The sequence below is a fragment of the Scyliorhinus torazame genome, chromosome 30 (genome assembly GCF_047496885.1).
Source record: "Scyliorhinus torazame isolate Kashiwa2021f chromosome 30, sScyTor2.1, whole genome shotgun sequence".
Classification (NCBI taxonomy): domain Eukaryota; kingdom Metazoa; phylum Chordata; class Chondrichthyes; order Carcharhiniformes; family Scyliorhinidae; genus Scyliorhinus; species Scyliorhinus torazame.
The window spans coordinates 12412453-12438625 of record NC_092736.1 but is presented as its reverse complement, the minus strand read 5'-3'; the positions used below and the strand labels follow the sequence as shown (position 1 = coordinate 12438625).

General features: G+C 45.6%; 1 protein-coding gene across 1 annotated transcript in view; it reads left to right on the top strand.

Moving 5' to 3' along the window:
* The first annotated feature begins 14088 nt into the window (after positions 1 to 14088).
* Positions 14089 to 26173, top strand: part of LOC140404386 (protein ERGIC-53-like) — a 91201-nt gene continuing 79116 nt past the window's right edge. The window contains exons 1-3 of the mRNA XM_072492832.1: positions 14089 to 14272; positions 20628 to 20782; positions 23247 to 23354. Coding sequence (XP_072348933.1) covers positions 14113 to 14272; positions 20628 to 20782; positions 23247 to 23354 — 423 coding nt within the window. The 5' untranslated portion in view covers positions 14089 to 14112. The remainder of the gene's footprint in view (positions 14273 to 20627; positions 20783 to 23246; positions 23355 to 26173) is intronic.

The window sequence follows — 26173 nt, the reverse complement described above, 5'->3', positions numbered from 1 at the left end:
GCAAATAATTGTTTGTAACTTGCTTCAAATGTACAGCCAGTCACCAGGAGGAATTAGCTACAGGAGTTTTTATTTCAGCTGTTGCTCTGCTTTGCTAGAATTCCTGACTGGGAGCAGAGGGATGCAGAGAATGACATGGCTGGCACAGTTGCTTCACAGCTCCAGGGTCCCAGGTTTGATTCCCAGCTTGGGTCACTGTCTGCGCGGAGTCTGCACCGTCTCCAGTGCCTGCGTGGGTTTCCTCCTGATGCTCCGGTTTCCTCCCACAGTCCAAAAAATGTGCAGGTTGGGTGGATTGGCCGTGATTAATTGCCCTTCGTGTTCAAAAAAGGTTAGGTGGGGTTATGGGGATAGAGTGGAGGCGTGGGCTGAAGTAGGGCCCTCTTTCCAAGGACCGGTGCAGACTTGATGGGCCGACTGGCCTCCTTCTGCACTGTAAATTCTATGATTCAATTCTATAATTACTGAACAATAGCAGGAACATGTACCCCAAACCAATCCCCCGACCCCCTCAACCATACCTAATGTTTCCTATTTGTAATCTACTGGTGCACAGCACATCCTCCAGCCACTGCTGCAACTTACTTACAAGAGAAAGTAAGTATCTTAGCGTGATCGATTCAACTCTTTCAGGACCCAGATGCACCATTTGCATCTTAACATTATTTTCTTCCATTGCTTTGTTGTTAGTAACACGTTAAAATCAAATGTTTTAGTTGGTACTCGAGACGAACGTTGATTCCTAGCCTGAGCTGGTAACAGTTTGGCTGTTTTTGATTCCACCTTACCTGACTGAGGGGGTGTTCAGCTCAACAAGAGTTCACGCATGTTACTTGAGTGCTAACTTTCTGAAAAAGGTCCATGTGGTGTTTGCACATTCTCCCTGTGTTTGCGCGGGTTTCGCCCCCACAACCCAAAGATGTGCAGGCTCGGTGGATTGGCCACGCCAAATTGCCCCTTAATTGGAAAAAATTAATTGGGTATTCTAAATTATAAAAAAAAAAAAAACTTTCTGGAAAAGCACCATGTACAAACTTTGGTTGAGGAAAGGGTTACGTATGGCTGTGATGTTCCCCACATTCAGCAGCCACAGTCCACCAGAATGTACAAATGGGAACAATGCTCAGATAGGCAATCAGCAGGGTATACTGTTTATTTGGACAAGGGGGAAATTTTGTGATTTGCCCTGTCACTATTTTCCATAGCCGCAGCACTCCACAAGATGAGCACTCTGATTCTGGTCTCCTGTGCAGAACCTTCCTTCACTCTACAGTTGGTGAATGGAGCTTTTTGTCACCTCAGCTGTGCTCTGCATTTCCCTCCTTAAACTCTACCCCTGCGTCTACTCGTATGCCCTTTATAAAACCCATCTTCTGATCTAGCCTTGGGTTGCCTTACCCTGGCAGCTTTCCAATGGTCTTTACTTGTTTTGTGTATTCCAGGCACACACTACGTTTATGGTTAGACGAGTGAGTGGGCAGTTGTCCCAATACGTTGGGGATCTCTGAACAACAATTTAATGTTTCTAAGGCAAGAAAGTATTTTTTTTCTTTAAAGACTAAGTTCAACTTAATTTATGAAGACCAAAGAACTGAAAGTCATGGAAATGAATAGATGAAAGGTTTCCATAAACCAGCCAACAAACTCCTCAGGATAGAAAATCAATTATTTGCTTCAATGTAACGCAAGGACACCTAACAATTGTTGCAATCCAGGGTTATGGTGGTAATTCCATTAGTTTTTTTTTTAAAAAGGAGATTGCGTTGGGGTTGGGGTTTGCACGAGGGTGGAGTCTAGAGTAGCTCGCCTGAAAAGGATTTCAGTGTGGTGGACTGAAAACTCTTACGACTCTGTTGAGGTGTGTTATCAAGTACAGTCGGTACAGTACCCTAGTCCTTGTGCTGATCCAGTAACCCTGAAATCATGAGTATACATCATAAGCATGTTTGTGGAACACATTCAATTCCTAAAGAATTCCTGCAGGTCTATCACATTCTTTCCTCTAATCTTCAAGTTATCTAAAACACCACTCGCTGCCTGTGTGCTTGCTCGCACCAAGTCCTGTCCACCCATCCCCTGTGAGCTTGGCTCCTGGTCAGCTTCGCCTTGATTGTAAAATTCTCAACTTTGTTTTCAAATCCCTCCATGGCCTCATCCATCCCTAGCTCTGTCACCTCCTCCAGCCCCACAACCCTACAAGATATTTGTGCTCATCTCATCCTGACCTCGAGCATCCCGGATTTTAAATCTTTCCAACGCTGGCAGCTGCGCCTTCTGCTTTCAAGATCCTAAACCCTGGAATTGCCTCCCGTAAACCTTTCTTCTACTTTTTTCCGACTCTCCTTAAAACCTTCCCCTTTGACTGCCATCTTCCTAATATTGGCTCTAACCAACTTTGCTTGAAGTGTCTTGGGATCGGGGCTGGTTTAGGTCCGGGCTAGACAGCTGGTTTGTGATGCAGAACAAGGCCAGCAGCGCAGGTTCAATTCCCGTACCAGCTTAACCCGAACAGGCGCCGGAATGTGGCAACTCTGGGCTTTTCACAGTAACTTCATAGTTGTCACAATAAAAGATTGTTAAGTCACTAAATGAAAAGAAATTATTGCTGATTTTCAGCAAAGGGAATGTCATCCCAATGCAACGTTTTTGCCCCTTGATCCCGTGGGCAACTAGGGAAGGGCAATAAGTGTTGCCGTACCCCTGTTGCCACATCCCGAGGACAAATTGTAAAAAAAAAAAGCCCAAAAAGGCATTGTAGACCTGTTCATGCCCCTGATTCTTATAGATGAAGAAGCACGGTGGAGCAGTGGGTTACCCCTGCTGCATCACGGCGCCGAGGTCCCAGGTTCGATCCCGGCTCTGGGTCACTGTCTGTGTGGAGTTTGCACGTTCTCCCCATGTTTGCGTGGGTTTCGCCCCCACGACCCAAAGATGTGCAGGCTCGGTGGATTGGCCACGCCAAATTGACCCGTAATTGGAAAAAATGAATTGGGTACTCTAAATTTATAATTTAAAAAAATAGATGAAGACGGTAACAGGCATCTCTATGGGACCAGGGAGAAGTCTGTTGTCTGGAAATAAGCATTTTGCTGGGATCACGTCCTTAACTGAATAATGACAGAAGGTTTTTGCTAAGATGACTTTGAAGCTGCTGGCAAGCTGCATGCAACATATGTCGTACAGATTAGATCAAATGTTGTGTTGTTGCTAATAGGCTTTACACTGTGATTGAATGCAGCAAAGGTCCTGTTCTTCAAACCAGAACACACTGCAAAAATATTTTGTTGATTTGTTTATGCAGCAAGGCTGTTAAAAGCTGATAATTTTTCATAACAGTTCTCTGTTGGAATGATCTCTCCCTTGCAGAGCAATGGTGTGAATGTTGTGGTCATGGACTCAAGTGACTGGGGGCAGCTAGGTAATTTGGACCTTCTGAATTCTTCCTCTTGTGTACCCGAACAGGCGCCGGAATGTGGCGACTAGGGGATTTTCACGGTAACTTCATTGCAGTATTGATATAAACCTTCTTGTGACAATAAAGATTATAATAATGAAAAGCCTCTATTCGCCACATTCCACCGCCTGTTCGGGTACACAGAGGGAAAATTCTGAATGTCCAATTCACCTAACAAGCACGTCTTTCGGGACTTGTGAGAGGAAACCCACACAGACACTGAGAACGTGTAGACTCCGCACAGACAGTGACCCAAGCCAGGAATCGAACTCTGGATCCTGTCGCTGTGAAGCAACAGTGCTATCCACTGTGCTACCATGCTGCCCATAAAAGATGCCAGTGGAGCTTCTGGACAGCTACAAAGCTCCTCGTCGGGAAATTGAATCCCGGTCTCCCACGTGACAGGCGGGGATACTAACCACTATACTAACGAGGATATTATTAGCTTCTCGGATCCAATTTTTTTTTTTTTGTTTGAGTACCATCATTAAGGTTACGGCTGACTGACATAAAAAAAAACTAAATAGCCGATTGATTTCCCCCTGGGAAGAGAAACCTGGCCTCCCCACTCTTCTGGCTACCTTTGTGACTCCAGTCCTACATAACGTGGTTGACCATTAAATGACCTCCATCGTCTGAGCCATTTTGTGGCTGTCTTCCTCCACGCTAAGAACTTCCTTTTTGAAAGAGAAGGAAATAAAGTAAAGGGCACAGTTCAAACTGATTTTATGTTCCTCTAACTTGTCATTTTATATGATACCAGCTCAGGTATAGGAAAAATGTCCGACTAAGAGAGGAGTGAGAAACCACCTCACACAGCAACAACAATATTTAAACTTACAAAAATGCTTTTTGTTTGTTTCCGTGTAATAGTAAACTTTAAATTTATAATTTTTAAAAAATGAATTGTGCGCTCTAAATTTATGATTATAAAAAATAAAAAAAAAAGAGTGCCCAATTCATTTTTTTCCAATTAAGGGGCAATTTAGCGTGGCCAATCCACCTATCCTGCACATTTTTGGATTGTGGGGCAGAACCCACCCACACACGGGGAGAATATGCAAACTCCGCACGGACAGTGACCCAGAGCTGGGATCGAACCTGGGACCTCGGCGCCGTGAGGCAGCAGTGCTGTCCATGCACCGCAGTGCTGCCGGTGTCATAGTAAACCTAATGTGTGCCGTCGAATTTGGGAGCAGAAATACTGAGCATCTCTGGGTACTAGGAATTACATTATTTGTTTTTAAAAAAAATTTAGAGTGCCCAATTCATTTTTTCCCAATTAAGGGGCAATTTAGCGTGGCCAATCCACCTATCCTACACATCTTTGGGTTGTGGGGCTGAAACCCACGCAAACACAGGGAGAATGTGCAAACTCCACACAGACAGTGACCCAGAGCTGGGATTGAACCTGGGACCTTGGCGCCGTGAGGCAACAGTGCTAACTACTGCACCACCGTGCTGCCCAGAAATTACATTATTGAAGTGAATGAGGAGGAAACTTTCAAGTTTTGCACTAAAATTTGGCTGTATATTCCCCTCGTATCTTCTCTCTCTGGTAACTCAAAGATTCGCCGAAGTTCAAAACATCAGAAGTCGCTGAAAAAATTTAAGTCTTTAAGTCTCCATCTCTGCTATCCCATTAGTACATTTTTTAAACTTTTTGATGGTGCAGAGGTGGCATTGCAGGAGTTAAAATGGATGGCTGTATTACTGACGTGCAAGATTGACCTCGGAAGTAAGGCCATCCTCCTGTTTAGCTCGTTCAATTAGGGTAAGAGAAATCAGGGTAACCGCTCTATGGCTGTTTAATTGTACTATCTTAATTTGTTTATGAGGAATATTTGTTTCCAGGTTTTTAAGTTGTTTCAGACTAGATTTCAAATGAGTTTATTCATGTCTGAAGTAACCTGAGAATTGATTTTAATTGCCTAGTCCTTTAGAGGAATATAATGTCCAAGTGGCAACTGCTCATTTTCAGACACCAATACAGCAATACGTGAGAGAAACTTTCAGAGTACTTCAGTACAGAGGCATCTGGGCGTCCTCGTGCATGAATCGCAAAACTAGTATGCAGGTACAGCACATAAAAAGGAAGGAAAACAGAGTTTTGGCATTTATTGTAAAAGGAATAGAGTATAAAAGCAGGGATGTATTGCTGCAACTGTACAAGGCATTGGTGAAACTGCACAGAGAGTACTGTACAGTTTTGGTTCCCTTGAGGAGGGATGTAGTTGCATTGGAGGCAGTTCAGAGGAGGTTCACTAGATTGATTCCAGAGGCGAGGGGTTTGTCTAATGAAGAGAGATTGAGCAGTTTCGGCCTATACTCTCTCGAGTTCAGAAGAATGAGAGGAGATCTAATTAAGATGTGTAAGATGATAAAAGGTATTATTGACAGAGTAGTCGTAGAGCGGATGCTTCCTCTCGTGGGGCAATCTAGAACGAGAGGTCATAGTTTTCGGATAAGGAGTAGCAGATTTAAAACGGAGGAGGAGAAATTACTTCTCTCAAAGGGTTGTGAATCTGTGGGATTCACTACCCCAGAGTGGGCTAGATGCCGGGACTTTGAGTCGATTTAAGGAGACGATAGATTTTTCATTCGTAATTGGTTGAAGGGTTATGGAGAACGGGCAGGCAAATGGAATTGAGATGAGAAGAGCCATGATTATTGAATGGCGGAGCAGGCTGGAGGGGCTGAATTGCCTAATCCTCCTAGTTCTTATGTTAATGCTGTCAGTTTTAACATGCTGTGCTTGGAAAATGGCCCAGATTAAAGATCCAACACACACAATACCTGATTTTCCAAATAATATTAAGGCAAAAATCGTATGACGATTCAAGTATAACAGAAGTTTGCTTTTAAAAACAATGGCTGGCTAAATTATTTGGTAATATCCCTGTACAATGAGCTTAGCACTGTGACTCATTAACATTTTCCCATCTGCCACGTAGCAGGTGTTATGAAGTGAACAGTGCCGAAGGAGGCCATTCGGCCCATCAAATGTGCACCGACCCCGAAAGAGCACCCTAACCTAGGCCCAATTCCCTGCCCTTTCCCCATAACCCCACCTAACCTGTATATCTTTGAACACTGAGGGGCAATTTTAGCAGAGCCAATCCATCTAACCTGCACATCTTTGTGGGAGGAAACCTGCGCAGATGGGGAGAAAGTGCAAACTCCACCCAAGGCTGGAATTGAACCTGGCGCTGTGAGGCAGCAGTTCGTGCCGCCCTAGATTCCTCTGGCCTCCTTTTACAATCGAGATTAAACCCGCCATATCTTTTCTAAATCTTTTAATGGCCTTCCGACTTAAGCTGTGTTGCACTTTTTGTGCCTTTATATAAAGCTGAATGAAACTTATAAAACGTTGTTTCCGCAGGCAGTTTGTTGGAATGAAAAGAGGAGTGGTAAAAACGATTGACAATAGTATAGTTAATCGTTGGGTAGCACAGAACTGAATATCGCTGGAAAAAAAGAGACATGCTATCGAATCTTTTCATCTTGCACTCATCTGGGCAGCTATGCAAAATAAACCGATTGTGCAATTCGTACTGCCAAACAAACAGTGCACTCTTCTCGTGCAGTATAAATTGTTGTCTTTTTCTGTTGATTTATCTTGTGTAACTGTCCTGGTAAATGGGTCAACGGTCACTTGGAAGTTTGAACTCATTTATAGCTTATGTGCATTTTCTAAGTTCTGATGCTCCTTAATTTGATTTTGCAAAGGAGAAAAGTGGAAGAATTGTCACCACAGGCCATTTATCTGGATAAAGACAGAGGGGGAAGAACCGTTCTTTGTGACATTAGGTTTTGCAAATTTTGGGGGTAATTAACTTTCAAAATGCATTCTTTATACTGCAGCTGTAAAGTGGGTCGATTTGCAATCTTTGCTTTCGAAAGGAAATCCGGCACCCCGGCTTGAGCCCACACCCACGATAGAGTTTTAAATCCTCCCACACCTCAACAGCAGTGATTGCAGCAGAGAAGACGGCTTGACAAATATCTGCAGGCGCAGGTTTACTTAATGAAATGTTACAGCAAAAGGTGCAGCCCCAGCAATTGAAAGTGCATTCTGCCCGTGGAAATGTCTCTAATCTTCCCGCCGTGGCTCAGTTATCCTACATTTTTCATCGCTCCACTATTGTTAACCGTTTGCCTTCTGCAATCCATCTCTGAAACTCCTTTTAATAATAATCTTTACTAGTGTCACAATGAAGTGACACTGCAATGAAGTTACTGTGAAAATCTAGTCGCCGCACTTCGGCGCCTGTTCGGGTACATTGAGGGAGAATTCAGAATGTCCAATTCACCTAACAGCACGTCTTTCAGGACTTGGAGGAAACCAGAGCACCCGGAGAAAACTCACGCAGACACGGGAGAACGTGCAGACCCCGCACAGACAGTGACCCAAGTTGGGAATCAAACCTGGGACCCTGGCGCTGTGAAGCAACAGTGCTAACCACTGTGCTACTGTGCTCTTTCAAGGCTATCCTTAAAACTTAACTCTTTAACCAAGCTATATTAATACCCCCTGGGGCTTGGACTAATTTTGTTACTGACTCCTCTGAATGTTGTGTTGTGGAGATACAGAGGCATCAATCACTCACATTGGATTGAGTAAACACATTGTACATTCGGTTATTTTGAATAGGCGTGCGGGAGATTTATAAAAAGCTTAAAGACATCATAGTTGCAGGCCTGTGTGCTTTGCTGAAAGCAAAAATGGAACTAAACTTGGATTACATGACACACTTCCTCTGAGTGAGGGTGTGCTGAAAACCCTTAAAGGTGTTAGCGGGAGAGAATCTCGAAGAAATCACTCAACACTCAGGACTGTCCCTCACGGTCTATTTCGTCAGCGGGCAGATGGTGTCTGTTAAAGTCCCAGATTTTGTCTCCACCGAACAAAGGAAAACATTCATTCTTATACATTTTTATAAACAGCTACACAGCCCATTTCTGCTGAACTTTGTCCAATAATATTGATTATAGATTGCATACATGAGTTATATATGTAATTAAATTTGACATTATGTAAAGTGGGTTCGTACCTTACCAGCCCCTGACTTCATGAAGAAGTCACTCATACTAACTGTTAAAGTTATCTTTCCTGCCTGCACCTGGAGACCTTGACCTGGCGAGGATGAACAATGGTCCTTGTCCTGTGGATGCTATTTATCACTTTGTGAATGCCTCCCTAGAATCTCCCATGTCTGTTTCCCATTCAATGCCTTAATATCAATCATCCTTGTCTCCCTGACGATCTCTGCTGTCTGTAATTAAATTATTTATACCAGTTTGCAACTTAACCCAGCTAATAATGGTTGTTCAGGAATGTGGCTAATTCAGCTAAAAGCTATTTTACATCTTCAGTATTGTGGCTGGTTTAGCTCAGTGGGCTAGACAGCTGGTTTGTGATGCAGAACAAGGCCAGCAGCACGGGTTCAATTCCTGTACCAGCTGAGAATTCAGAATTCTCCCTCTGAGTACCCAAACAGGCGCCGGAATGTGGCAACTAGGGGCTTTTCACAGTAACTTCATTGCAGTGTTAATGTAAGCCTAGATGTGACAAAGGTTATTTGTAGTATTGGTAACTCAGCTCTCAGCCATTTTGTGTAACTTCTTTTTAATTGTATGTCTGTCCTTTCTGATATTAGTAATTCTTCGGTTATAAAATCACACGCATTGTTTATACACTTTGTATTCCTACAAATTGCCCCTTAGACAGGCATCTAAGCTAGGGTACTGATGTGTTGGGTGTTCTGGATCACAAACAGGTCACCAACACTGGAAGTGGTGCAACTCTATTTTATAAGGTTAACTATATTAACATACTTGAACTGTGGGTAAATGCAATACCAGCTTTAACTGTTGACCCTTGCCTAGTCCTAACCAGGTGATGCACTCAGCACATGGTGAATATCTGTGTTGCAGGCTGTGAGCTCTGTGCTCCGAGCTGGCTGCTACTAGAATGAGCGGGAACTCTCCTGTCCTCTGTCTTTATAGTGCGTGTGCTCTCACTGGTGATTGGCTGCGGTGTTGTGTATGCTGATTGGTCCCACTGCATGTCCATCAGTGTGTGTGTGTGTGTCTGCACCATGATATACTGGTGTATATTATGACAGGTACCTTTATTTAAAATCTTCTTTCTAAATCATAGTTGCAGACCTGTGTCTGCTTTGCTGGAAGCAAAAGTGGAACTAAACTTGGACTACACGACACGCTTCCTTTTAGTGAGGTGGTGCTGAAAACCCTTAAAGGCATATTACAACAATAAAGTGATGAGAGTGGTACTGCCAAATCTAGACGCCCTTGGTTGTCTAGAGGAATACAGGGGAAAATCAAGAAGAAATAAGCACTGCAGATAGCCAAGATGAGTATAGGAAGTGCGGGGACGAAGTAAATAAATCAAAGGGCATGAAAAAAGATTAACTAGCAAAAATTAAAGAAAACCCAATATATTAATGGTAAAAGGTTTGTGATGGAAAAGGTGGGACCCATCAGAGGCAAGGTGGGACCTATCAGAGGCAAAGAGGAACTTGTGTGTAGATGCAGTGGCTGTGCGAAGGGTTTTAAATGAATATTTTGTCTCCGTGTTTACAAAGGAAATGGATGATGCGAATATCATCGTCCAGGAGGAACACTGAGATATTGGACAGGATGATCAAGAAGAAAGAGGAAATACTCGAAGGGTTGGAATCATTGAAAGTTGATAAGTCACCGGGGCCAGATGGATTGTTTCCCAGATTCCCTGAGGTTGATTTTCCAACCCTCACCTGACACTGGGGAGGTACCGGAGGACTGGAGAAATACAAACATGGTTCCATTGTTCAAATAGGGATCGAAGGAAATGCCAAACAATTAAAGGCCAGTTAATCATACGTCAGTAGTGGGCAAATTCGTAGAATCAATCCTGAGAGATAGGATTAATTGTCACATAGAAAGGCATGGATTAGTCAGCATGGATTTGATAAAAGAAGGTCTTGTCTCCCAAATTTGATTAAATTCTTTGAGGAAGTGACAAGAAGGATTGATGAAGGTAGTGCAGTGGATGTGGTGTGCATAGATTTTAGCAAGGTGTTTGACATGGTCCTACATGGCAGATTGATCAAGAAAGTAAAGGCCCATGGGATACAGGGCAAACTGGATAAAGAGTTGACTTCATGACAGGAAACAAAAGGTAATGGTCGATGGCTACCCTTGCAATTGGAGGGTTGTTTCAAGTGGTGTTCCACAGGGCTCGGTGCTGGGACCCTTAATGCTTGTGTTATATATTAACAATTTGGACGTGAATGTGGGGGCACACGGTTGGGAAGTTTGCAGACGGACAAAGCTTGGCCAAGTGGTGGACAGTGCAGAGGATAGCTATAATCTCCAACATGATATAGATGGGTTGGTGGAGTGGGCGGTAAAGTGGCAGATGGAATTTAACACAGAGAAGTGTGAGGTCATGCATTTAGGGAGGTCAACAGTTTTAGGGAGTACACAATAAATGGGAATATACTCAGAGGGGTAAATGAAGTACGAGATCTTGGTGTACAAGTACACAGGTCCATAAAGACAGCAGTTCAAGGAGACAAGGTTGTAAAGAAAACAAATGGAATGCTCTCCTTCATTGGCAGAGGTATGAAATACAAAAGTAAGGATATAATGTTCGAATTGTATAAAACACTGGTGAGGCCACAACTGGAGTATTGTGTGCAGTTCTGGTCGCCACATTACAGGAAGGATGTTATTGCTCTGGAGAGAGTGCAGAGGAGGTTTACAAAAATGTTGTCAGGGCTGGAAAAGTGTAGCTACGAGGTGAGATTGGAGACGTTGAGGTTATTTGTCTTGGAACGAAGAAGGCTGAGGGGTGACTTAACTGAGGTGTACAGAATTATGAGGGGGAAGAGATAGAGTGGACAGAATAAAATTGTTTCCCTTGGTGGAGAATTCGAGAAGCTGGGGGCACAGATTCAAGATAAGAGGCAGAAGGTGTAGAGGGGACATGAGGAAGAACCTTTTTACGCAGAGGCTAGTGGGAGCCTGGTGTTCGCTGCCTGAGTTGGTGGTGGAGACAGAGACCCTAAACTCTTGTGCTGCAAGCTACAGCGCTATGGACTGTGAGCAGAAAGGTGGGATTAGAAAGGGCACCTGGGTGTCCTTGGGATGGGCTGAATGGCCTCCTATGCTGTATCATTTCTATGGTTTCTATGTGCCTTGGAACATTTCCATACATTGAAGGTGCTACGTAAATGCAGGTTGTTGCCACCTACCTGATAATTGTTCAATGGCTTGACTCCCTTTGTGAAATCCCATGGGAAATGGAACAGTTAATGCATTAAAATCATTACGCTGGCATCCTTGTCAATGTCAAACAGTGAAATTGATAAGCAACAGTTACTCTTCTTGGCTTATCCTGTTGCAACTGAAGGAAGAAAAGGCATTTCCTGCCCTGAACTTTTAGCAAGGTCAGAGCAGATTAAAGTGTATTGCAGCATTGCACACGATGAAAAAGATACATGTGGATAAACTGTGTGGGTGCAAGACATATTGAGCATTCCGGCTCACTGGAATGTACCGCAGATGTGCTGACCTGGGTTTTCAATACCTTCATTGCTAAATTTTCCCCAACGTTGTCAATTTATCCTGCTTTATCTCTTAAATATCTTCCTGTTTTTATTGTTAATGTCCGAGTCCAGTTAATGATCTCATTTTATTGAACCCTTTTATCGGCGCTTGATTTAACCTACCCCCCCCCCCCCCCCCCCCCCACACACACACACAGATGCCAGCCAGGCTGCTGAGCATTTTGAGCAGGTTCTGTTTTCGTTTCAAGATTTTAGTGTCTTTCGAGCCTTAAGTGTTTTATTCTTAGAATTCATGCAAATTAGGACACGAAGAGGTGGTGGGGGGAGAAAGAAAGTAGAGATTGGGAAAAGGCCAGCAAAATTTACACAAAAACAGGTACTGCTGGAGAATCTGAGCAGGACTGACGGCATCTGTGGAGAGAGGACGGAGCTAAAGTTTCGAGTCTGAATGACCTTTTGTCAAAGCGAAACTTATAACCTTGTACATTTCAATATGTTGTATGTTGGGGGCGTGGTAAGTAAAATTGCCATAGTCCCAGATGATGCTTTCCCCTTTGAGGGGGCGAGCTGACCGGTGGTGATTTAACCCGAGGATCACCACACCTCAGAGAAGGTGGGGCCTTTGCGAATAACCTCAGCCGGTAGCGGAATTGAACCTGTGCTGTTGGCCTCGCTCTGCGCCACGGACCAGCCAACTGAGCTAACCTGACCGAGCTATAGGGGGTTCTATAGCCCGGCCGGTTTAGCTCAGTTGGCTGGACAGCGGGCTTGTGAAGAGGGGTGACGCCAGCAGCGTGGGTTCAATTCCCGTACCGGCCGAAGTCACCCCTGAAGGCCCCCGCCTACTCAACCTCGCCCCTCAGTCTGAGGTGAGGTGACCCCCAGGTTCAATCACCAGCAGTCTCAAAAAAAAAGGGGGGAGAGCAGCCTTCGGGGCCTTCGGGGGAATGTGGCAACATTTACATTTATTTAACGTATATTATACTCTCGTTTCTCTTCTGGTAGATGCTGGCAGACCTGCTGAGTTTTCCAGCGCCCTCTGTTCTTGTGTTTTAATAATTTTTATTAGTGTCACAAGTAAGCTTACATTAACACTGCAAAGAAGGTAATGTGTCCAATATCATTTGCCCGTCAGATTATTCCAAATAGTTGAGATACAACTGTTTAGAAAAGATTATATACAATATATTATATATAGAAGCATAGAATTTACAGTGCAGAAGGAGGCCATTCAGCCCATTGAGTCTGCACTGGCCCTTGGAAAGAGCACTCTACTTATGCCCACGCCTGCACCCTATCCCAGTACCCGACCTAACCTTTTGGACATTTGGCCTATCCTATCCACCTAACCTGCACATCGTTGGACTGTGGGAGGAAACCGGAGCACCCGGAGGAAACCCACGCAGACACGGGAAGAACGTGTAAACTCAACACAGTCACCCGAGGCCAGAATCGAACCCGGTTCCCTGGAGCTGTGAGGCAGCAGTGTGGTGGGCAGCACGGATGCACATTTAGCACTGTTGCTTCACAGCGCCTGGGTTCGATTCCCGGCTTGGGTCACAGTCTGTGCAAAGTCTGCACGTTCGCCTCGTGTCTGCGTGGGTTTGCTCAGGTTTCCTCCCACAAGTCCCGAAAGACGTGCTGTTCGGTGAATTGGACATTCCGAATTCTCCCTCAGTGTACCCAAACAGGCGCCGGAATGTGGCGACTAGGGGATTTTCGCAGTAACTTCATTGCAGTGTTAATGTAAGCCTACTTGTGACACTAATAAAGATTATTAGTAGCCACTGTACCTATTATATATATATATATAAAATAGGTAACTGTACCTATTATATATATAATAGGTACACAATAGTGTTTTCAGAATTTGTTCTTGTTTAAACCTTCTATAGAATAATAGGAGTGTTTCCAGGGTTGGGAGGCACACAGCAGCTTATGTTAACACACAGACCCTGTCTAATGAACCAACTGGTAGCTCTTGCCTCTTGACCCAGGCGACAGCAGCAACCAATGGCTTGCTGCCTGGTGGCTCTTTGGTGCGGGACGCCCGGCGCTGCGGGGCTCAGTGTTGGGGGAGCGATGGCCGGGTGCGTGCGGGCGCTGCTCTCCCTGCTCTGCCTGCTGTCCGCTCCCGCCCGCGGCCAGCGACCTCACCGCAGGTTTGAGTACAAGCACAGCTTCAAAGGACCGCACCTGGTGCTCCAGGATGGCACCGTCCCCTTCTGGACACACCACGGCAGTAAGTTTTCTGTTTTACAAAACTTTCTTTTCTCCTGGGGTGGGAATCAAGGGCAAAGTGCAACCCACTTCTTTCTCCCCCCCCTGCTTCTCAATTGATTTTTCTGCAGCAAATAGTTAAACTTCAGCTACAAAGCTGGTTACAGCCCTGCCCATTTGCTATGTGCAATGTTTTGTGTATTTTTAAAAAAGAATTTAGAGTACCCAATTAATTTTTTCCAATGCAGGGGCAATTTAGCGTGGCCAATGCACCTACCCTGCACATCTTTGGGTTGTGGGGGCGAAACCCCCACAAACACTGGGAGAATGTGCAAACTCCACACGGACAGTGCCCCAGAGCCGGGATCGAACCTTGGACCTTAGCGCCGTGAGGCAGCAGTGCTAACCACTGGGCCACTGTGCTGCCCTAATGTTTTGTGTTTAAGTAGCCTTATCTGTTTAAACACAGTGGATAACAGCCAAAACCAAGGTTGGGTTGAAATTTATCAAATGTCTCGATTATTAGCAGGGTTTGTATTACCGACAGTGACACGTGTTGTGAAACTACTAGTCCTTAAATAGGTATCGTCCTCTTCTCAACTTTAGCTAGTGTCTAAAGCATGCTCTCTCTCACCCACACTGCTATCTATCAGACCCATGCTGAACCTTGCTCCTATAATAATTTATAATAATCTTTATTGTCACAAGTACGCTTACATTAACACTGCAGTGGAGTTACTGTGAAAATCTCCTAGTCGCCACATTCCGGCGCCTGTTCAGGTACACAGAGGGAGAATTCAGAATGTCCAATTCACCTAACAGCATGTCTTTCGGGACTTGTGGGAGGAAACCGGAGCAGCCGGAGGAAACCCACGCAGACACGGGGAGAACGTGCAGACTCCGCATAGACAGTGACCCAAACGGGAATCGAACCCGGGACCCCTGGAGCTGTTAAACAACAGTACTAACCACTGTGCTACGGTGCTGCCTCTGTGCCATAGTTTTCACTTAAACTTCATATGGTGGGCAGCACGGTGGTGCAATGGTTAGCACTGCTGCCTCACGGCGCCAAGGTCCCAGGTTCGATCCTGGCTCTGGGTCACTGTCCGTGTGGAGTTTGCACATTCTCCCCGTGTCTGCGTGGGTTTCACCCCCACAACACAAAGATGTGCAGGGTAGGTGGATTGGCCACGCTAAATTGCCCCTTAATTGGGAAAAAAAATAATTGTGTACTCTAAATTTTGAAAAAAATAAAACTTTATACGGTGGATTGTCCTAATTTTGGAAAGTCGCTGTTCGGATACCCAATGATAGTGCCACCTCAGGAGATGGAATCATCGAGTTCATATAGTGCAGAAGGAGGCCATTCGGCCCATTGAGTCTACACTCATCCTTCGAATGAGCGCTCTACCCATGCACCCCCCCCCCCCGCCCCCCCGCCCACCCCACCTCTATCCCCATAACCGAACCTGCACATCTCTGGAATCTAAGGGGCAATTTAGCACGGCCAACCCACCAACCTGCACATCTTTGGACTGTGGGAGGAAACCGGAGCACCCGGAGGAAACCCACACAGACACGGGGAGAAAACTCCACAGACAGTCACCCGAGGCCGGAATTGAACCCGGGTCCCTGGCGCAGTGAGGCAGCAGTGCTAACCACTGTGCCACCGTGCTGCCCATGTTCTTTTAAAAAGATGAGAATGGGCAGCACGGTGGCACAGTGGTTAGCACTGCAGTCCCACGGGGCCGAGGTCCCAGGTTTGATCCCGGCTCTGGGTCACTGTCCGTGTGGAGTTTGCACATTCTCCCCGTGTCTGCGTGGGTTTCGCCCCCACAACGCAAAGATGTGCAGGGTGGGTGGATTGTCCACACTAAATTGTCCCTTAATTGGAAAAATGAATTGGGTACTCTAAAAAAAATGTTTAAAAGATGAGGATGTGCATTAATATGCTGGTAAACCATTATATGTGGTTACACAAGTCTGACGGAGTTTGGGAATCTACGTTCTGACCCTTATGATGTAGTTTTATTGGTAATTAACTTAAAAAAATCATTGACTCCCGTTATGGAAGTTCCAAGGACAATCTGTCTGTCATGAGTCGTGATCTACCTTTTTAATAAAGCACCTTACACATTGTACAATTTCCCTTCAGAAGTATGTAGGTAGCGGCATTTTAACTTTTTTCAGAAAAGCCGGTGCCGTCTTGTGGATAAGATACTAAATCCAGTCAGCTATCTTCGTGGCTGTGAAAGATACTATGGTGCCGTTTTGAAGAAGAGCTTGGGATGGATGGACGGGTGTGAGTTCTCCCCAGTGCCCTGATCAATATTCAACCAGCACCTAAAAATAGATGAAGTGGGCATTTTGCTCGCTTGCTTTGAGGCAGCATAAAAATCATCACGTTTCTAGGTCTCCAGCTCTGAAGAAGAATCATGTCGCACAAACTCCAAATGTTTCTTTTTTTCTTTATTTGTTCTTGGGAAGTGGGCTACGCTGGCTGTGCCAGCATTTGTTGCCGATCCCTGAGGGCATTTAAGAGTCAACCACATTGCTGTGGGTCTGAAGTCACATGTTGGCCAGACCAGGTAAGGACGGCAGATTTCCTTCCCGAAAGGAGATTAGTGAACCAGATGGGTTTTTACAACAATCGACAATCGTTTCATGGTCATCATTAGACTTTTAATTTCAGATTTTTTAAATTGAATTCAAATTCCACCATCTGCTCTGGTGGGATTCAAACCCATGTCCCCAGAGCATTATCCTGTGTCTCTGTATTACTAATCCAGTGACAATACCACTGCGAAACAGCATCCCACAGATGCTGCCAGAGATACTGAGGTTTTTTTCAGCATTTTCTTTGTTAATTTCAGTTTTGTAGCATATGGCGTAGTTTGCTTTTATTATCAGAGTGCTGTGGTGAGATTTTGCTGTGTGAAAATTGACTGTTGGGTTTCCTTAATCAGCAGAGACACTGTGCTTCAAAAGTACCTTATTGTCAGTAAATTGCTTCGAGACATCATGAAAGATGGTGTGTAAATGCAAGTCCTTTCTATTCACTGTTGTACGCACTGCTATCGAAGTTAAATACTCTTTTCTAAAAGCAGTTACTTGTGCCATCATTGTGCTCTACTGGCAAAATAATTTTTTTAAAAAATATATCAAAATGAATTGCAAGTAATCTTTCAATGCATTATGTCAATCACACAAGAGTGCCGATGTTATCTCAGGAAAATAAGCTATTGAACTTCCTGGCATTAGTGCTTGCATTTTTATTGTTCAGTGGAAGAAGGCCGGTGGATGTGAGCTCTGGTTATATTTCCCTGGCATCTCTTATTCGCAACCTTTTGCATGGTGTGCGAGGCTATTCGGGTCACAACCGACAGTCCATAGCTCAACAAACCCCCAGAGCCAAATTTAATTTGTCGTTTGCATCCTTCGATGTGCCTGACACTCGATGGTGGACAAGTCAGATTATAGATTCCATATCTGGTGATTTTGAATTGTGCTTCAGAAAGAGCTACTTGAAATGGAATCATTTTAACTCCCAAGTCACCTCATGAAATTTCAGTTGCAACAATTTAAGTTTCCAGTCCGTCTGCTGGCATTGAAGCTGACTATGTGCATTGAGCTTTGGTCTAACTGGAGATGTTAAATTGGAGTTCCATTGTCTTAAGTGTATCAGCAAACGTGGGGAATAGTACCTCTAGCTGACAAAGTGATTAAATTGCTGTGTAAATAATTATTTTGCTGCGAACACTCATCAATGCCATGCCTAAAATATCACAACAGTGCACCGCAGAAATTAGCTGTTCCATACCAATGGTCTACGCCAATGTTTATGATCCACACGTGAACATCCTCCCACCTCACTTCATCAAGCGAAACCTGACTCCCATCCATTGACTCTGTCTACACCTGCCGCTGCCTTGGGAAAGCGGGCAGCATAATCAAAGAGACCCCTCCCACCCGGGTTATTCTCTCTTCCAACCTCTTCCATCGGACAGGAGATACAAAAGTCTGAGAACACACACTAATAGATTCAAAAACAGCTTCTTCCCCGCTGTTACCAGACTCCTGAATGACCCTCTTATGGACTGAACTGATCTCTCCAAACATTAGCTCTACTGAGTCATACCACACTCCGTATGCTTCACCTGCTGCCGATGTCCATGTTGTGTATCGTATGTCCTATGTTTTTTCGTGTATTGAACGATCTGTCTGGACTGTACGCAGAACGATACTTCTCACTGCACCTCGGTACACGTGACGATAAATCAAATCCAATTCAACGCTTTGTGTCTCCAGCTCTTATCTCACTTCCTCTCATGTATATAGGAACAGGAGGAGGCCATTCAGCCCATCGAGTCTGCTCCCCCATTTAATACGATCATGGCTGATTGGCCTTTTACGCCCTCTATCCCCATAAGCTGTTCGCCTCAACCAATGTCTGCAGCATTGAGTTCCACATTCTAACCACTCCTCTAGATGAAGATGCTTTTCCTGAGTTCCTTATTGGATTTATCAGTGTCTAATTTTTATATTTACTCGCCCAGCAGTGAACGCATCATCCCTGCGTCTACGTGATTATTCAGAGAGATGGTGGTATTTCTGTTTAACAATGGTTTCACAGGAGGACAAAACAAAATGGACGGTTTTCATTGTACAAAACATTTCTGTGTTGCAAGGCATCCTTGTATCCTGTCAATTTAGCCTGGTACAAGCCTAAGTCTTTGGCCTGTGATAGGATTATAGAACGTAAAGCCCTCAAGTCAATAAAAAGGAGACAGGTCTGTATGATCCAGCATGTTGCCATGGGGGCATTTAATTTCAATCTTGGTTCAGGATGCCAATGCACTATAAAGAGCATTATTTAAGATTAACATAGTAAACTCATTTTAAAAACAAAACCTTCCTTGGGATGTAGGTGCCATAGGCAAGGTCGTTATTTAATGCCCATCCCTAATTTCCCTTCAGAAGGTGATGCTATAATGCGACGTTTCTGCATCAGTTTAGCACAATGGCGTGCTAGGACATTTCAGAGGGCATTTGAGAGACTAACACATTTCTGTGGGTCTGGAGTCATGAAAGGACGGCAGATTTCCTCCCTTGAAGGGGCCAGATGGGTTTTTATTATGGTCACCGTCACAGAGACAGGCTTTCAATTTTAGTTTTCAGTTAATTGAATTTAAATTCCACTAACATTCATGGTGGGGTTTGAACCTGTGTCGCCTAATTGTGGGAAGGATGTGGATGCTTTGGAGAGGGTACAGAGGAACTTACCAGGATGCTGCCTGGACTGGAGGGCATGTCTTATGAAGAAAGGTTGAGGGAGCTAGGGCTTTTCTCACTGGAGCGAAGAAGGCAGAGAGGTGACTTGATAGATCCTGGGATCTATCTGAGGATCCTGGGATTATATTAATTGGAGTTTAGGAGGTTGAGGGGAGATCTAATAGAAACTTACAAGATAATGAATGGCTTAGATAGGGTGGATGTAGGGAAGTTGTTTCCATTAACAGGGGAGACTAGGACCCGGGGGCACAGACTTAGAATAAAAGGGAGTCACTTTAGAACAGAGATGAGGAGAAATTTCTTCAGCCAGAGAGTGGTGGGTCTGTGGAATTCATTGCCACAGAGGGCGGTGGAGGCCGGGACGTTGAGTGTCTTTAAGACAGAAGTTGATAAATTCTTGATTTCTCGAGGAATTAAGGGCTATGGAGAGAGAGCGGGTAAATGGAGTTGAAATCAGCCATGATTGAATGGTGGAGTGGGCTCGATGGGCCGAATGGCCTTACTTCCACTCCTATGTTTTATGGTCTTATACAAGGTGATGAGAGGCATGGATAGAGTGGATAGCTAGAGACTTTTCCCCAGGGTGGAAATGGCGGTCACGAGGGGGACATAATTTCAAGGTGATTGGGGGAAGGTATAGGGGAGATGTCAGAGGTAGGTTCTTTACACAGAGAGTGGTGGGTGTGTGGAATGCACTGCCAGCGGAGGTGGTGGAGTCAGAGTCATTAGAGACATTTAAGCGACTCTTGGACAGGCACATGGACAGCAGTAAATTGAAGGGGTGTAGGTTAGGTTGATCTTAGATTAGGATAAATGGTCGACTCAAAATCGTGGGCTGAAGGGCCTGTACTGTGCTGTACTGTTCTATGTTTTTATGTTAAACTGGGCCTCTTGATTGTGTTATAACCCTGTGACACTATCACTGCTCTGCCATTTTTGTTGCATCAAAAAAAGAGGCTTTCTTCTTTAGGTTACGTCCTAGTCAAACATATATATTTTATAGTCAAATTCTCACAGTCAACCTCTTTGTAGAAGAATTTGTTTTAAAAGCGGTAACCCTGACAGTTCTTTCGTTATTACATTAGGTGCTCTTCCCAGCTCTGAACGAATCCGAGTTGTTCCTTCATTGCGAAGTCAGAGTGGATCTGTTTGGACCAAGAATAACTTTGCGTTTGAAAACTGGGAGGTGAAAGTTTCATTTCGGATCAATGGCAGAAACCGAGTTGGCGCAGATGGACTGGTGCGTTTTCCTCCTCTTGTCAGCAGCTTTGTGTCAGAGTTTTCCTGGTACCCAGGAATCCACTAGAAACCTACAACTTGTCACTCGGTGGAATGGGCTAGACTTAAAAACTTGCTCAGAGGGTTTCAAAGTGATGTATTCTACCTCCCTTTTGGGGGGATGAGTAATTGCTATTACAAGGTATCTACTCCAAGGTATCGACACTGTTTATGGAGCACAGGAGTTAGAAAATGAGCAAAGGATTTGACTGTACGGGCCATATTATGCCAAAGGGAAAATATATCATTTACTTCACGTTCTTTGCCAACGTTATACGAACCAGTGGGCAAAAGTGAGGAAACCTGCCTCCTCCACCCACAAACGAATCTTCAAATGAGAGAACAGTCAACATGTCTGCCATGCGATCAAATGGTGCATATGGATCTATGGGGAGAAACTTGATTACTGCAGCTAAAAAGCTTTCAAGATCGTAATTGAATCTTGAAGTCCGGGGAACCCCGAGATGGCGGTGAACAATTAGTGAGGAACTTGTGGAGAATCTGTAATGCCTGTGACATGTCGTGTCATCTTTAGACACAAGATTTATCCATGGTTTACGTTTAATTTGGTTCTCAGTGTGTCAGCTCTTTGGCTCATTGCTTCAAATTTTAGGTCAACTATTTAAGTTGTCACAATTCCTGTCTGCAACCACTGAATTTATTTATTTATTATTTAAAAAATTATATTTTCTTCCAGTTAAGGGCAATTTAGCGTGGCCAATCCACCTACCCTGCACATCTTTGGATTGTGGGGGTGAGACCCACGCAGACACGGGGAGAATGTGCAAACTCCACACGGACAGTGACCCAGAGCCGGGATCGAACCTGGGACCACGGTGCCGTCAGGCAGCAGTGCTAAGCACTGCGCCACCGTACTGCCCTCCCACTGAATTTATATGGTGTCCGGTTACATTTTGGACTGTTTGACATAAATAATAAAGAAACACAGTTATGTAGGTAAATATACTTCAAACCCAGGGGTGGCACGGTGAACATAGGGACATAGTTGCCTAAATATCAGCAAGTATCTAAGTTACGGTATGGTACCACAGTGGTTAGCACTGTTGCTTCACAGCGCCAGGGACCCGGGTTCAATTCCGGCTTGGGTCACTGTCTGTGCGGAGTCTGCACGTTCTCCCCGTGTCTGCGTGGGTTTCCTCCGGGTGCTCCGGTTTCCTCCCACAAGTCCCGAAAGACATGCTGTTAGGTGAATTGGACATTCTGAATTCTCCCTCTGTGTACCCGAACAGGCGCCGGAATTTGGGGACTAGGGGATTTTCACAGTAACTTCATTGCAGTGTTAATGTAAGCCTGTTTGTGACAATAATAAAGATTATTAAGTTGCCACCTTTATATGGTAGAATTCAACCTTAAGTGCCTTTTGAACACTTTGTGAATTTGAGTACAACTTGCACATGGAGTATATACCATATCCTGGGGTGAATGCCAGCTGTTGTCTTTGTTCCTGTCAACTACGTGAATCATCGGTATCCAAGAGACCCACCCAGTCCGACACTTCTGTCTCTACCCCTCCGTGGACCAGGGGCTGGAAGAAGATGCTCTTCCTTTCCCTTCCTTGATGTTGCTCCACTCTTCCAAATTGCTTGTGTGGGGAATCCAGGGGTGGGATTCTCCGACCCCCCGCCGGGTCGGGGAATTGGCGGGGGCGGCGTGAATCCCACCCCCACCGGCTGCCGAATTCTCCGGCACCGGAGATTCGGTGGGAATCGCGCCGGTCGGCGGGCCCCCCCGGCGATTCTCCCGCCCGCGATGGGCTGAAGTTCCGCTGCTGTAATGTCGGTCTTGCCGGCATGAATTAAACCACCTCCCTTACTGGCGGGACTAGGCGGCGCGAGCGGGCTCCGTGGTCTTGGCGGGGGTGCGCGGGGCGATCTGGCCCCGGGGGGTGCCCCCACAGTGGCCTGGCCTGCGATCGGGGCCCACCGATCTGCGGGCGGGCCTGTGCCGTGGGGACACTCTTTCTCCTCCGCGTCGGCCATAGCCTCCGCGGAGGTGAGTCCCCCCCTGCGCATGCGCGGGGATGACGTCAGCTGACACTCCCGCGCATGCACGGACTTCCGCCGGCCGGCGGAGTCCCTTTGGCCCCGGCTGGCGTGGCGCCAAAGGCCTTCCACGACAGCCGGCGGGACGGCAACCACTCCGGCGCGGGCCTAGCCCCGAAAGGTGAGGGCTTGGCCCCTAAAGGTGCGGAGAAATCCGCACCTTTGGGGAGGCCCGACGCCAGAGTGCTTCACGCCACTCCATCCCGCCGGGACCCCCCGCCCCTCTGGGTAGGGGAGAATCCCGCCCCAGATCTCTAAACGCTACAGGGTCCAGTGTGTTAACTGCCGGTTGACTGGGTTTTCTCAGGAAGGGCTGGGCTCATGTGTAGCGGCATTTACTCATAATTCTTCCTGTCGTGACAGGCCATATGGTACACCAGAGAGAGGGGGCCAACGGGACCAGTTTATGGAGCCGCTGATCACTGGGATGGCGTTGGCATCTTCTTTGACTCGTACGACAATGATGGCCGGGTAAGTAGCAAAAGCAAGGAAAATGCAAAATTGTCCATTTTGACAGGAAGGATGAAAAGGAAACTTATTTCTCTAAATGGTGAGTGCTCTGAGGGGCAGAGGGATCTGGGAGTCCAAGTGCATGAATCACAAAAGGCTACTATACAAGTGCAGTAATCAGGAAAGCTAATAGAATGTTGTTGCTATTGTGAAGGGAATTCAATACCAAAGTAAGGAGATTATGCTTCAGTTATACAGGGCATTGGTGAGACCACATCTGAAATATTGTGCACGGTAATGGTCTCCTTATCTAAGGAAGGATGTAAATGTGTTCGAAACAGTTCAGAGAAAGATTACTACTAGGTTAGTACCAGGAATGGGAGGGTTGTCTTGTGAGGGAAGGTTGGAGAGGTTAGCTTTGTATCCACTGGAGTTTAGAAGTGTAAGAGGCCACTTGGATCAAAAGTGTATTGACAGGATGGATGTGGGGAGGATGCTTCCTCTCCTGGGGGATTCTGGAATAGCGGCCACTGTTAAAAAATAAGGGATCGACCATTAAAGACAGAGATGGAGGAGAATTATTTTCTCTTCGAGGGTCATGTGCCTCTGGAACGCACTTCCTCAATAGGCCGTGGAAGTAGAGTCTTTGAATATTTTTAAGGCAGAGCTGTATAGATTCTTGATTAACGAGAGGGTGAAAGGTTATCGGGGTTGGCAGGAATGTGAAGTTGAGGTTACAATCAGATCAGCCAACGATCTTCTTGAATGGCTGAGCAGGCCCGAGGGGCCGAGTGGCCTACTTCTGCTCCTAATTCGTATGTTCACATGGCCCCTATTGGGCTGGCTCTTGTTAAGTATGTGCATGAGATTTGAATTAATTGTTACGCCGCTTTGCTTTAACTGAATGACTTGTATCGGGAGCTGGGTCGTTTTGGATAGAGGAACGCTACATGTTTGCAGCCCTGCTTATTCTCCCGTCTCCACCCAATATTGTATGTGGTTGTCCTGCCAAAGCTGGAGTTCCACTCTGATGAGATAACCGAATAACCATTATTGTCTATTTGTGTTCCGTTCTGGGTGCTCAGCTTGCATCTTCTTTGGCAGCTGCGCACTTTCTCTCATGTTTAAAATTGGGAACTCCCTTCAGGGGCGCATGGATCTCTTAAATATGTTGACGCTTTATTGGCAATAGCGGAAATTAGTGCCTAATCCTGATTTTGAATGGAGGCTTGTAGCGGGATACAGAAGTGGATTGTTTGAGCGTTATGTGCCTTTTGGAGTGATTGGACGCATTCCTGAAATTTGGATGTCCTTGCAGTCGGAAACAAAATGCGAGATTGCGGCAAATCTGATCTGCATAAATCTTTTCAACGGTTGGTTTTACTGTTCACCTCTCACTCTTCTAAAACTCCAAAGAGTACGGGTCCAGCCTGCTCAATCATTCCTCAGAGGACAACCCCTTCATCCCGGGATTCAGTCAGTGAACCTTGGCTGAATTGCAAGTCCATCCTTCCTTATGGTGACCAAAGCTGGTCACTGTACGCCAGGTGTGGTCCCACCAATGCCGTGTACAGCAAAACTTCCCAACGTTTACACACTCCTCCCCACCCACCCATCCGGCAAGAAAGACCAATGTTCCATTTGTCTTCCTAATTACTTGCTGTAGGTGCATGCTAGCCTTTTGTGGTTTATGTAGAAGGGCATTTTTGTTTTAAATTTTAGAGCACCCAATTATTTTTTTCCAATTAAGGGGCAATTTTAACGTGGCCAATCCACCTCCCACATATCTTTGGGTTGTGGGGGTGAGACCCACGCAGACACAGGGAGAATGTGCAAACTCCACACGGACAGTGACCCAGGGCCGGGATCGAATCTGGGTCCTTGGCGCCGTGAGGCAGCAGTGCTAACCACTGCGCCACCGTGCCGCCCGAGAAGACCATAAGACATTGGAGCAGAATTCGGCCACTCGGCCCATCGAGTCTGCTCCACCATTCAATCATGGCTGATATTTTTCTCATCCCCATTCTCCTGCCTTCTCCCCATAACCCCTGATCCTCTTATTAATCAAGAACCTATCAACCTCTGTCTTAAAGACACTCAGTGATGTACCTCTGTATTCTGCAATCTTTCTCCAATTAAATAATCTGCTTTTCTATTCCTCCGACCAGAGTGGACAAGCTCACGTTTTCCTACATCTGCCAATTCTTTGCCCACTCACATAACCTATCTAGGTCCCTTTACGGGCTCTTTGCATCTTCGTCACAACTTGCTTTCCTACCTATCTTTCTTTCATCAGCAATTTCTTTTTTAAAAAAATATATTTATTAAAGTTTTTTAACAAAACAAAACAATTTTTTCCCCTTACAAACAATAAACCTCCCCCCACCCCCCGTAACAAAATAACACAAAATCGCCCTGAGCAAGATATATACATGGTAAGATTATATATTTACAGAGCTTTATACACTGGCTCTCGCCCGTTCGTGCCAGTTTCCCCCACCCTCCATGTTATCACCCGCTCGTCCGTCCCCTCAAGCAATCTCTCGTGTCCCCCCTTCCCCCCAAGGTTGCTGCTGCTACTGACCGACCTTCCTCTAACGCTCCGCGAGGTAGTCTAGGAACGGTTGCCACCGCCTGTAGAACCCCTGCGCAGACCCCCTTAAGGCAAACTTAATCCTCTCCAACTTTATGAACCCAGCCATGTCGTTTGTCCAGGCCTCCACGCTAGGGGGCTTCGCCTCCTTCCACATTAGCAAGATCCTTCGCCGGGCTACCAGGGACGCAAAGGCCAGAATGCCGGCCTCTTTCGCCTCCTGCACTCCCGGCTCGTCCACTACTCC